Source organism: Coregonus lavaretus (assembly GCF_964263955.1).
Source record: "Coregonus lavaretus genome assembly, chromosome: 11".
Lineage (NCBI taxonomy): Eukaryota > Metazoa > Chordata > Actinopteri > Salmoniformes > Salmonidae > Coregonus > Coregonus lavaretus.
This window is the reverse complement of record NC_139998.1, coordinates 11,079,903-11,094,057: the sequence shown is the minus strand read 5'-3', so window position 1 is coordinate 11,094,057 and position 14,155 is coordinate 11,079,903. Positions and strand designations below refer to the sequence as shown.

Below are 14,155 nucleotides of genomic sequence, written 5' to 3'. Positions count from 1 at the left end.
GGACATTCTGCTTACTCCAGACCCTAATTCCTGGGACTCGAAAGAGGAAGCGATGCCGCAAGAGAGGTAAACGAGCTGACATGCTGACGAGACTACGTTGGCGAGCAAATAGACCACAACTACCCTCCGTTCTATTAGCGAATGTACAATCACTAGAGAGAGAACAAACTGGACGAGCTCCGCTCGAGACTATCCTATCAACGGGACCTGAAGAACAAGATTTTGCTCGCCTTAGTTAGAATACCTCATGATAAACTGCAGACAATACTATTTACCAAGATCTATATTTTTCATACCTGTCTATTTACTACCACAAGCACTCAACGAGCAGTATAGGGCCATAAACTAACAAGAAAAACCACATTCAGAGGCGTCGCACAAAATGACCGGTGATTTTAAAGCAGGGAAACTGAAATCAATTTTACCAGCATGTTGCCTGTACAACTAGAGGCGACAAAACTCGATGACCTTTACTCCACACACAGAAATGCATACAAGCATCTCCCTCGCCCTCCATTTTGCAAATCTGACCATAACACTATCCTCCTGATTCCTGCTTACAAGCAAACCCTCAAACAGGAAGTACTACAGATGCGCTCAATACGGAAGTGGATGCTAAACTATAGGACTGTTTCGCTAGCGCAGATTGGAATATGTTCCCGGGATTCATCCATTGAGGAGTTTACCACATCAGTCACCGGAATGACCAGGAAAAGCATCAATACAGAACTAAAGATTGAATCCTACTACGCCGTCGCTGATGCTTATCGGATGTGGCAGCGCTTGCAAACTATCACGGATTACAGATTACAAAGGGAAACCCAGCAATGACGCGAGCCTACCAGACTGCACCATTGAGAGCATCCTGACTGGCTGCATCACCGCTTGGTATGGCAATTGCTCGGCATCTGACCATAGGGCGCTACAGAGGGTAGTGTGTAGGGGCCGAGCTCCCTGGCACTGGTACCGCACGGGAAGCGGTACCGATTAACCAAATCTGAAACCAACAGGACTAGGGCTGACCCCAATTGGTCGACTGGTCAATTGTTTGGTAGTTAGGCTTTTGGTAAACCGAGATTGTTTTAGTCGAGCAGCAACAAATACAGTGCATTCGGAAAGTATTCAGACCCCTTGACCTTTTCCACATTTTGTTACGTTACAGCATTATTCTAAACTTAATTAAATAAGAATTTCCCCTCATCAATCTACACACAATTCCCCATAATCACAAAGCAAAAACAGGTTTTTAGAAATGTTTGCAAATGTATCAAAAATAAAAACTGAAATAACTTACATAAGTCTTCAGACCCTTTGCTATGAGACTCGAAATTGAGCTCAGCTGCATCCTGTTTCCATTGATCATCCTTGAGACGTTTCTACAACTTGATTGGAGTCCACCTGTGGTAAATTCAATTGATTGGACATGATTTGGAAAGGCACACACCTGTCTATATAAGGTCCCACAGTAGACAGTGCATGTCAGAGCAAAAACCAAGCCATGAGGTCGAAGGAATTGTCTGTAGCACTCCGAAACAGGACTGTGTCGAGGCACAGATCTGAGGAAGGGTACCAAAACATTTCTGCAGCATTGAACGTCCCCAAGAACACAGTGACCTCCATCGTTCTTAAATGGAAGAAGTTTGGAACCACCAAGACTCTTCCTAGAGCTGGCCGCCCGGCAAAACTGAGCAATCGGGGGAGAAGGGCTTTGGTCAGGGATGTGACCAAGAACCCGATGGTCACTCTGAAAGAGCTCCAAAGTTCCTCTGTGGAGATGGGAGAACCTTCCAGAATGACAACCATCTCTGCAGCACTCCACCAAATCAGGCCTTAATGGTAGAGTGGCCAGAAGGAAGCCACTCTTCAGTAAAAGGCACATGACAGCCCGTTTGAAGTTTGCCAAAAGGCACCTAAAAACTCTCAGACCATGAGAAACAAGATTCTCTGGTCTGATGAAACCAAGTTTGAACTCTTTGGCCTGAATGCCAAGCGTCACATCTGGAGGAAACCTGGCACCATCCCTACGGTGAAGCATGGTGTTTTTGAGCAGCAATGCTCCCCATCCAACCTGACAGAGCTTGAGAGGGTCTGCAGTGAAGAATGGGAGAAACTTCCCAAATACAGGTGTGCCAAGCTTGTAGCGTCATATCCCAGAAGACGCAAGGCTGTAATTGCTGCCAAAGGTGATTCAACAAAGTACTGAATAAAGGGTCTGAATTACTTATGTAAATGTGATTTGTTTTTTATTTGTAATAAATACATGTATAAAAACCTGTTTTTGCTTTGTCATTATGGGGTATTGTGTTTGATGAGGGAAAAAAACACGTTATTAATTTTAGAATAAGGCTGTAACCTAACAAAATGTGGAAAAAGGTCAATGGTCTGAATACTTTTCGAAGGCAATGTATATCACCTGTAGTACATTTACCGTTAATTCCTAAATCTACAATGTTTGTTACTTTGGTTATGGTAATTTCTGTTAATGCATTCAATATTATTATTCCAGTCTTCCCATTATCATTATCGGAGTGGACACATTGTTTGCACAACCTATGCTACACTTGTGAGAAACAAGTTTTGGTTTATTTCATTCCATTTACGAGTTTTGTCAATTTAGTCATTGTCTTTTGTTAGGAGCGCTCCTGTCAATGTTGAGTTGAGCACACGCATAGAAGTAGGCCTATAGGATACCTGGCCTGCGTGTAAATGTAGGCATATAAATGTGATCTGATAGTATTTCTGATTGGCTTAACGCACCACCACTGTGGAGTTTCTCAAAGTTGTTTTATTCACCTCAAACAGCAAGCATCCACTGGGAATTACAATAGTTCCTCAATGTATTTGAAAAATCTTTCCAGCTCTCTCCCTTTCGATAACCACTCAGCATGAAAGGGAAAAATGTCATGCTCTGATCCAGTGGAAACTTCATAAAATAGGCCTACCTGATTACTTCTAATCAGTGCTTGACTTGGACTGAAATAGGTTCTGGTACTCATTTTGGGTGCTGGTACTGTTTATATTTAGGTGCAGGAGCTCAACAATACTTTTGAGCTAATATTCTATAAGAGGAACAGGAGCTCAAGCAGTAGAACATTTGAGGTGCCGGTACTCCGCTCCAGTGAGCCCCTGCTGAAGTCAAGCACTGCTTCTTATCCCTTGCGCAAAGAGCCTACAGCTGTGTCTGTCCCGAGCTCACTGGTGCCGGAAACTCTGAGGGCCCAGAATATTTTATACAATGGTGTCAAGCTTCAGGCCGGACCCAAGTTAATAGTTGATACATGTGTAGCCAATGTGATTTATAATGTATTTATTTTCATCAGGATATTTTCTACCTGCAGCCTGCAATGTTTTTATTTGTTGGCATCATATAGGGTATTTTTTTATTGTTGGCAATGGCAATAGAAGTTACTTTTTAGGTTTGTATCCTGTTCATTCAGATTTGGATATCATTTCGAGTAACCACATGACAATGATTTTGAGATAGAAAGACATTCTAAATTAAATGAAACTGTTCCATGAAAATGTGCATATGAAATCCATAACTGGCACGCAGATCGGTAGAAATGGTCAAATAAATTGGCATTCCACATGAGAATGGTTGCAAACTCCTCGTGTAGCCTATTACCGGCTACTTCAGGAGAGTACTGGCAGAATCTGCGAAAGCCAGCAGGAGCGGGAGGAGAATAGTTGAGTCAGGTTACGTTTTTTCTTCTTCTGGTTATCTAGATCTCTGGCGCTTCGAGGCATTTGTCTTATTTCATTAAACCGTAAGCTCAATGCAAATCAATTTAGTTGATTTTATTAAAACACATATCTATATAAGGAAAAATACACGTTTTAAAATGTAGACCAATCGATTGGTCGAAAGAACAGACGACTTTCGGTCGACCAAGATTGTTTTGTTTGTTTACGAAGCATGTGACAAATACACTTTTATTTTGATTTGACAAACTCCTTAACCAACATGGACCGTCGTAAGAAGGTTCACGTCCATTCTAGTATTCTATAGCATAGAATTAGGAATTAGAAAAGGTTGAATAATGAATAAGAGGAACAAGGTAAGAACAAGAGAGGATGTTGTTGAGACAACTCAAGATGACAGAGGCCAAATCAGAATGTAGGACTAGCTTCTATCCAAGATGTGTTGGGATGGTTTGGGTATGTACCGGTCATTAAAAATAGTCATGCAAGTAGACCACTGATTGGCCAGCTCATCCTCCTCAGGGAGAAGGCATGTTCTATGAGGAAAGAAATAGCAAGCATTTTTAAATCAATGTGAGGTGGGGGGGTTTTCTCCAATCTATGGATAGGAGTTAAAGGACAAATCCACCCAAAACCACTAATTCCTTTAAATTTACAGTGTTAAATAACACTAATATGTGAGAACAATATTTGTGAACAAATGTTTCATTTTGGCGTTATAATAAGGTTGGTAGCAGCATGGAAATCGTTGTGGAAATCTGTTGCAGCTCAAGTCGACTACAAAATCCACAATGCAACTCTCTCTCTAGGTAGCTAGCTAGCAAATGTAGCTACACAATAATACCAAAGACAAAAATCAGCATGTAAAGTAGCTAGTTAGCTGTAAAATCGCCTAAAACTGCACTATCAATTTAGCCGTCTACAATCTCACCATGTTCTATTGTGTTATTTACTGTATGTTTTGTTTATCCCATGTGTAACTCTGTGTTGTTGTTGTTTTTATCTTGGCCAGGTCGCAGTTGTAAATGAGAACTTGTTCTCAACTGGCCTACCTGGTTAAATAAAGGTGAAATTAAACCAAAAAAAATTCAACCTGCAGATCGAGTCTGACATTCGCAATGGCAGATATACTTTTGAGATGGGAAAAGTTGCCCATGCTACGGTAACAGGCCACACAGTGCATTCTAGGCGATTCTGGGTCAAGGACCGCTCTCCTTCAAGAATTGAATGAGAGTCTATTGGGCGCTAGCTCAAAAACCCAACATTAGCACGAATTTCATCAACAAGAAGTACATTACAAATCTTTTCTGAGATGTGAGATAATTAACTTGCTATCTGTAATATCATATGGCTTTGGAATCGTGTCATTACGTACCTTCCAAGGAAAATAGGCACGTTTCTGACATATACAGACTTTGAGAAGGGATTGAGTGACGATTAACTTAGCAACTGCATGACACAGCATGACAACGTGAACTTGATTGGTCGACAGTCTGCTGGGTTGGGCATTACATGTTCCTTTATTCATTGGATTCCTATCTCTTTTCTATAATATCTCTGGCAACGGCACCATGCAATGCACCCTGGACGAAAGAGGCAGACAAATGGGTAAAATGATCTAGAACCTCCGTTAAATAAAACATTTCTTGAGGTAGGAATATCGCAAAAACATTCTCAATGGCTCATTCAAGAGAAGACATCCTGAGTTATGACATCTGCCAGTATTGAAATCTGACTTGTATGAAAGATGTTTTTGCAATCTAAAAGTTGTATTTCTATTAAATTCCAGTGTAGTAAGAGCGACTTTATCACAGTGCTATGTCATACCGGCCAGATTTCTGCCTGCTTGAACGCCAATAACTCAAATACACGTGAAAACATGAAATGACCCAGGGAATCGATAGAACATCACTCAGAGATGCACGGAAACAATATAACATTCAAAATGGGTGAACCTTTCCTTTAACAGAATATGAACTTAGTTACTTTAAAGGTGCAATACTGTATGCAGAAATTGCATTTCCTGGTTGCTAAAATTAGAATAGTTAGCCTAATTTCAGTTTGTGACAAAAAAAGAAGTAATTGTGTAGAGAATCATTGTACCATCTAAACCGCTGTGAAATATATTTTCCATAACCACAAATATTGTTTTTTAAGCGGTTTGAAGCTGGTGTAAAAAACAGAAAGTAAAAGACGCAAAAATGGAAATAGCACATATAGAACAGATCTACCGCTTCTTAGACTTGCTTTCAATGCGAATGACAGATCTATAACTCACATTTCTATGTGAATTTGGTCGGGTCGCACAAAAAGTTACATATCGCAGCTTTAAGACATTGTAATGTCATCTCCAAAAATGGGGTTGTGGGTGAGGCTGAGCATTCATGCCACACTGAACCTGGCACCTAAGTCAAGTACAGTGACTTTGCATTTCAACATGCATGTCTGGTCTGCCTCCCCAGGCCCATTCCAGTTCTTACCACCCTGCCCCTGCCTCAAACCCAACGACACACACGTTTGCTCGCTAGCGAACATACACATGTACACAAACACCAATGACAGTCAAAAATAAGACACAGAGACAAGAAAACACACTATAGTGCACACTCAACTGGTGATTTTATGCCACATATGCCACTCAGCTAGTTTGTGTATCTAAACGTTGCCTGGCCCTCCACTCCTCAGCCAGCCAGCTGGCCCACCGAAAGAGCACATTCTTCCATCTGCTCCTCACCACTACTCTGTCACAGAGGAGAGAGAGACTAGATCCTGTTCTCAAGGAACCACCTAATCAAATACCAACTTAGACATAAAAAAAATTATGGAAGTCATATTTGACTGACTAGGCCATCACGCAAGCCAACAATGACTTATTCTGACCCACCAAGTGCTTGTTGAGCCTCTACTGAAATCATAAATGGCAACCAGAAAACATATGCCAAGAGCCATTTCACCATGTTTGATAAAACATGGTTACAGAAGTAAACACTAAGTATTTCATAATTATATAGCTATCATATATACTGAACAAAAATATAAACGCAACATGTAAAGTGTTGGTCCCATTATTCATGAGCTGAAATAAATGATCCCCGAAATGTTCCATACACACAAAAAGCTTATGGCTCAAATTTAGTGCAAATTTGTTTACATCCCTGTTAGTGCGAACTTCTCCTTTGCCAAGATAATCCATCCACTTGGCAGGTGTGACATATCAAGAAGCTGATTAAACAGCATGATCATTACACAGGTGCACCTTGTGCTGGGGACAATAAAAGGCCACTAAAATGTGCAGTTTTGTCACACAACACAATGCCACAGATGTCTCAAGTTGAGGGAGCATGTAATTGGCATGCTGACTGCAGGAATGTCCAACAGAGCTGTTGCCAGAGAATTGAATGTTAATTTCTCAACCATAAGCTGCCTCCAACATCATTTTAGAGAATTTGGCAGTACATCCAACCAGCCTCACAACCGCAGACCACATGTAACCACACCAGCCCAGGACCTCCACATCCGGCTTCTTCACCTGTGGGATCGTCTGAGGGGGAGGTGCTGAGAAGTATTTATGTCTGTAATAAAGTCCTTTAGTGGGGAAAAACACATTCTGATTGGCTGGGCCTAGCTCCCCAGTGGGTGGACCTGACTCCCAAGTGGGTGGGCCTATGCCCTCCCATGGCTGCGCCCCTGCCCAGTCATGTGAAATCCATAGTTTAGGGCCTAATTTATTTATTTCAATTTACTGATTTCCTTCTATGAACTGTAACTCTGTAAAATCGTTTATATTTTTGTTCAGTATAGTTCGCTAGCTACCCACATCAGACATTTCTATTGTATGCCCCTATCTGAGACAGAATACAAATAATAATAATAATAATCCAAATGGGCAACTACTACAAACACAATATAAACAAAGTCACTATTCCAAAGATGAGACATTCCTTACTGTCTAGTCATGTAGCTAACTAGTGGCTTTGCTAGCTTGGTAAAAAAACAAAACAAAGACAAAGCAACAACGAATTGAACTGCAACGTTAGCGCACAATCTGGCGGCATGCATGTAATAGGTACTGTTAGCTAAAGAAATAACATTGCATTTGGAACATGACTTCGCTAGATAGCTAAGGGGTAGCGGACTAACTACAGTAGCTAGCAAAGTTAGCAAATATGGAAACTTTGAAAGTGTGGTTATAGTGTCCACAAACACTATACACAAAAAACGAGCATGTCTAATTGTCTTACCTTGAAATTAGTTATGTGAAAGCCAGCTATAACCGTATCAGTTGCATTATCTTACTAGCTAGGCTATCCTAGCATAACAAGCGAGAGAAAAACAATACTTATGTCTGGCTAGAGACTGTAGACGTGTCTGCAAAGTCTGCTAGCAAGCACGCACTAGCTCGAGCTAGTCCCAATTACCTTTCTTAGCATGCTAACTAGCTAGCAAGCAAGTTACCTACCTAAAACTCTGAAGTCGTTAAAAAAGGACGTTGACGTAAGCGACTCTCACCTGTGGTCAGGTTGTCGCTGTATCTGAATGGCACTCGTAAAATGTAAACCAAAAATATCATAACAAAGAACCAGACTGTCAGAAGTATGTCCAAGACCAGGCAATGGAGGACTTGAGTTGCTCTATTAAACCTGTCCCATTTTCAGCCATGATACTCTGGGCTCTCAGTGTATTCTGGGACGATTTATGATATTTCAATAACTTTAAAGGATGGAAACATATGACTGCTTTGATAACACCTGCCATTTGAGAGTTTATTAGTATAGTACAACAAAACATACGCATACTCAAAAACATATTCAAATTATTTATGAAAGATGACTATCTTCCACCTTTTTAAAATTGAAAACCATGCAACAGTAAACATGTTGTCACCCAAAAATGATGCAGCGCCCCCCCTTGGGCCAATTAGTGACAACAATTAAAGCTCAAACAGGACAGGAGATATGCTGTACTTGTTCAATGTTTGGAATTTCAGTCGATTACTATAGCGCCCCCTTGGGCCTATCAGTGTAATTTTGTAAATGCCAGATCTCTGTGGCATCATTCACCCAAAATCGGGTCAGTGGTGTCTGAGATATATTGCGTGTGACTAACGTACGAACGGACTGAGACAGATCCATAGGCCCCCTCCGATTTCATCGTGGGGGACAATAACAATGTTTTAGCCCTCCACCGTGAAAATAGAAACAAACAAACAAACAAAAAAGGACAGAGCCATCCACACGACTTCTCCAATCAGTATTGCGAGAGTGACAGCTTAGTAAGTAAGTTCTGTCTCGTATGACTGCTGTGTTAACCTTTATTCATGATTTTAAAAAGGCAACAGTAAACATATAGTCCCCCACAAATGATTCAGCGCCCCTCCTTGGGCAAATTAGTGTAATTTAATAAATTACGGATCTCCATGGCAAGACGCATCATTCACCCAAGTTTCGTCAAAGTCGTGCCATTGGTGTCTGAGATATTGCGTGTGACTATAGCGCCTCCCTTGGGCCAATCAGTGTAATTTTGTAAATGCTGGAGCTCTAATGGCAAGATGCTTAATACATCCAAGTTTAATTAAAATCGGGCCAGTGGTGTCTGAGAAATGGTATGGGGTTGTCACTGAGCACGTGTGCCAAATTTCAGCATTCTGAGTCAAACAGATCAAGAGATATAAACATGTGCCCGTTATAGCTCCACTGTGTGGTGTTATTGCATATGTTGATTATTGACAGTGTTTGCAACATGTACCAAATTGTGTTACAATATGAATATCCTTGACTGATTTATATGCATATGTGCCAGGCCACGCCCATGTCAATGTTTATTGGTCAATAGTGGCCATGTTGTTTTAGGTACTTGTCTGGAAAATATTGCGAGATACCTTTGTCCATAGATACCACATATCAAGTTTCATGCAGATCGGTCATTCAGTGCCAGAAGAGCAGAGTTTTGCGTTTCTCACAAAATTCTAAACGGCAGAAAATCCATCGAGGCAAATTTGTTACTTGTGACCCATGTACTGAATTTCATGCCTTTAGGTCAACTGGGGTGATCAGATTGGTAATTCATATCGATAGGTTCCTAACACTATTTCCACATTTGTAGCGATCTGAGACTAATCCGATCTGGATCAGGTGTCTGCAAATGTAGAAGTAGTGTTGAACTTAAACCCTATAACAGGAACCCTGTCAATGGTCAAATTTGAGTGAGTCAGTAAATAGAAAATGTATTATTTAATGCAACAAAGTTGTGACTGAATTACAATGAATCAAGGAAATAAATCACCAAACCGAAGGACAAGGATGTTTAATACAGGTATATATTACAATGTGTCGTGTTATAACACAGTCAGCTCTGTTCTAATTCAAAATAAGCAGTGATACCTTTTAATTTGAACATTTTAATCCACATTTGGTAGCAATTAAAGAGTTATTAATAATTAAGCTTGTCAGGGTATTATAGGAACCATACTTTCATGGCGTCATGAAAGTTCAGTTCAGAAGTCAGTGAGTTAACCTGCAGTTTAGCTTGGAGGGTCACACAAACTTGAGATTTTCACGTTTGGTCTGGGGTAAACCGTGTGGGAAGTATCAATATGAGGGGACCAAGAAGAACATTGAGTGGTAGAAATTGACAGAGGTGATGGACCACTCGTGCAAAACATGTAATTCTGATGTCATAAAAGTACAAGCCATTGAACACGACGGAAGGTCTCTTTTACAGTACAGTAGAGGATTCTTATCCTGTATTAGCCAATAAAGTCCTACTCTAAATTGATATACATAGACAGATTCCTCAAAATAATCATTTCATCATTGCAATTGGAATTGTTTTTCCTTGGGTCAAAGGTGTGGTCTAACTACCATAATAATAATAAATAGACACATAACATTGTCACAATGTATATCAGGTTGTTTTGCATATGAAGCTCCACCCCTCTCCTAGGTCCTACATCCTCCATCCAAATCCTATTTTGCCAATAATAACAACATGATTATTTACGTTATCATCTATGTATTATACAGATTATCTTTTTAACTGTGTCTGTGTAAAAGCATTAATAAAAGTAGACATCTTAATAAGTGTAATAACGTTTGACATTTTTTCGACACTATTTTTTCCGCTCCCATTTATCTAATTTGTACAAAGACGATACAATAATCCAGTCATGCAATGCTGGGATTTTCAGTTTTGTTTGTTTTAAGCGTTCTGCATCTCCTTGCCGATCTTGTAGCTCAGGATCTTGTTCCAGTCGATCTTGGTGCGCGTCACGGGAAGCTGGCGGCGTAAGGCTTTGAAGGTAGTGTCCGACATGGTCTGGTAATTCTCGTTGATGGCGGTCTGACCGGGAAAGAGGGCGGCGAAATTAGTAAGGGCTTTGGGGTGTCACAATAGGCATTTCAGAAATGATTTTACTTTTAGAATAATATCATTTTCTTCGATGATATCCGGATAGAGAATTGCTCTTGACTCTCTTGACCAATCAAAATGATGCAAATGCACATTAAAATAAACATTCTACCACAGCAACCATGTTATTTTTGGGAAGCCCATTTGATTCTGAGTTCGGACAATTATTTCTAAGATACATACCTTCAGTTTTTCCAAACTTAGTTCACTCGCACATAAGAGGGAGGCTTGTGCTACCGGTGCTAGCACATGCACAGATCAAATACACTGCTGGAACTCCGATGAAGCTGTTTACATGTCCTAATAATTCAAAAGATTGCTCAGAAAACCTGGTGTTTTATTAAAATCGGCCTATGCTTACTATGATTGACCTTCTGCCGATTAAGATAAGCCGAGTGAGGTGTTTACATGACTAATGCGATACTCTTCCTAATGCCATAATCAGTTTAATATCAAATTATTAGTGTGCATGTAAACTTACTCAGTAAAAGAGAAGCCTGATTTTCACCATGATAGAACTGATACAAAAAAGTTATTGTTGAGTGTTTTGTATTGATGTGTCAGGTCTTGTGGAAACATTTAGGTGCGCGTGCCTGTAATTGCTATTTGAAGTGGGGGAAATAGCACACCAATGTCAGGGCAGACTGGAGGGCTAAATGCGCACTGTTATAAAAACTACACTCAAAAGTTGGTTGTTTTATTAAATTAAGAATTTCAAATGTCATGGTATATTGTTGTAGTTAACAATGTAATAGGGATAATTAAAAATTTAGACAACTTTTTCATTGTTAAAATAGGCCAAAAATATATATATTTAAAAAATGAACACTCACTCAAGTAATCGAATAATAACATCCATTCGGATATTCAATTAATCCGTTAACCGTGCCCATCTCTAATAGGAACCACAATTGACAGGAACAGTGTCATGTGGTAATGGTTTCCAGATAATGTTTTGACGTTACACAAGAATATGAACAACGCCTGACAGACATGTGTCATGTGTGTTATGTGACACTAGTGGCAAAATATGATGCTTCATTATTGCATGTATTTGATGTTACAGCAATTTGTATATGTACAGGTAATGGCCAAAATAATGGAAACACAAGTAAAAGAGGGATACAAAGTATATTGAAAGCAGGTGCTTCCACACAGGTGTGGTTCCAAAGTTACTTAAGCAATTAACATCCCATAATGCTTAGTGTCACATCAAAATACTGGACAGGCCATACTTTTTGGCTACCATGGCTATGGCCCCATAGGATGACAATGCCCCCATCTACAGGGCACGAGTGGTCACTGAATGGTTTGATGAGCATGAAAACAATGTCAACCATATGCCATGGCCGTCTCAGTCACCAGATCTCAACCCAATTGAACACGTATGGAAGATTCTGGAGCAGCGCCTGAGACAGCGTTTTCTACCACCTTCAACAAAACACCAAATTATAGAATTTCTCGTGGAAGAATGATGTCGCATCCCTCCAAAACTTCCAGACACTTCTAGAATCTATGCCAAGGTGCATTGAAGCTGTTCTAGCTTGTGGTGGTCCAACGCCCTGTTAAGACACTTTATGTTAGCGTTTCCTTTATTTTGGCAGTTACCTGTATGTGCCCAAATCAAAGAGTTCCCATTCCTAATCCCACACACCTGGTAGTCGTTCTCTGCAGCCTCCATGATCTTGATGAACTCCTTTGCAGTTGCAGCTTCGTTCTGGTGGAGAGTAACAGAGTGGAAATCAGGAGGTGAAACGAGATGTCCAATGATCATCAAAAATGCATACCTAACCCAAATACTTTACAGCAGGGGGGGGGTTGTTCCACATGTATTCTATTTAATGATGCACTCACAGAAATGGACATGGATTCCTGGACCTCTTTGTGGCTGACCAGCTGAACGTTGCCGTCTTCATAGTAATGAACCTACAACCAGAGAGTACGGTGTGATGGTCTAGAACTAAATTATGCTAAATGTAACCATGCCCACGTGTACACACACATACAGTGCCTTCAGAAAGTATTCATACCCCTCGACTTAGTCCACATTGTTGAGTTACAATCAAAAAGGATCAAATACATTTTTTTCCCCCCTCACCCTCCACACACAATACCCCATAATGACAAAGTAAAAACATGTTTAGACATTTTTGCTAATTTATAGAAAATTAAATACATAAATATCTCACTTACATAAATATTCACACCCCTGAGTAAATACATGTTAGAATCAACCTTGGCAGCGATTACAGCTGTGAGTCTTTCTGGGTAAGTCTAAGAGCTTTGCGCACCTGGAATGTACAATATTTGCACATTAAAATTCTTCAAGCGCTGTCAAATTGGTTGTTGATCATTGTTAGACATTTTCAAGTCTTGCCATAGATTTCAAGTCAATTTAAGTCTAAACTGTAACTAGGGCACTCAGGAACATTCAATGTCATCTTGGTAAGCAACTTCAGTGTATATTTGGCCTTGTGTTTTAGGTTATTGTCCTGCTGAAAGGTGAATTTGTCTCCCTGTGTCTATTGGAAAGCAGACTGAACCAGGTTTTCCTCTAGGATTTTGCCTGTGCTTAGCTCTATTCCATTTATTTTGATCCAAAAAACTCCCTTGCCCCAAACATATTCAGGACAAAAAGTTAAATTGCTTTGCCACATTTTTTGCAGCATTACTTTAGTGCCATGTTGCAAACAGGATGCATGTTTTGGAATATTTGTTATTCTGTACAGCAGGGATCATCAACTAGATTCAGCCGCGGGCCGATTTCTTCTTATGCGGAACATAATTTCAAATAATTAGTAAATTGACTGCAAGAAGCCCAAACAGTTATAATATTAGACTAAAGCAATCATTTCAAACCTTGCTTACATTTGTATATGATCATGTGTCTCTCTATTATGCGCAGGAATACTGATTTCCTGGTGTTTTTACAGTCTTATGTCCAACAAAATTATGATTACTTTTTCTTATTTTTGCTCAGAAAACTTGGGGAGACAAACAAAACCATTTGGCATGCGGGCCGCCAGTTGGGGAACCCTGCTGTACA

The 14,155-nt window shown here is 40.1% G+C and overlaps 2 protein-coding genes across 2 annotated transcripts in view; both read right to left on the bottom strand.

Moving 5' to 3' along the window:
- Nucleotides 1-8,361, bottom strand: part of LOC311137711 (suppressor of tumorigenicity 7 protein homolog) — a gene marked incomplete at its 5' end in the record, with an annotated part of 87,877 nt that extends 79,516 nt beyond the window's left edge. Inside the window, 2 exon segments of the mRNA XM_084172264.1 lie at nucleotides 8,212-8,292; nucleotides 8,295-8,361. Of these exon segments, the coding sequence (XP_084028390.1) occupies nucleotides 8,212-8,292; nucleotides 8,295-8,361 (148 nt within the window).
- Nucleotides 8,362-9,989: 1,628 nt separating this feature from the next.
- LOC311137788 (F-actin-capping protein subunit alpha-2-like) overlaps nucleotides 9,990-14,155 on the bottom strand; it is a 44,635-nt gene continuing 40,469 nt past the window's right edge. Inside the window, exons 8-10 of the mRNA XM_084172374.1 lie at nucleotides 12,964-13,035; nucleotides 12,764-12,826; nucleotides 9,990-11,040 (exon numbers count right to left, since the gene is read on the bottom strand). Of these exons, the coding sequence (XP_084028500.1) occupies nucleotides 10,900-11,040; nucleotides 12,764-12,826; nucleotides 12,964-13,035 (276 nt within the window). The 3' untranslated portion in view covers nucleotides 9,990-10,899. The remainder of the gene's footprint in view (nucleotides 11,041-12,763; nucleotides 12,827-12,963; nucleotides 13,036-14,155) is intronic.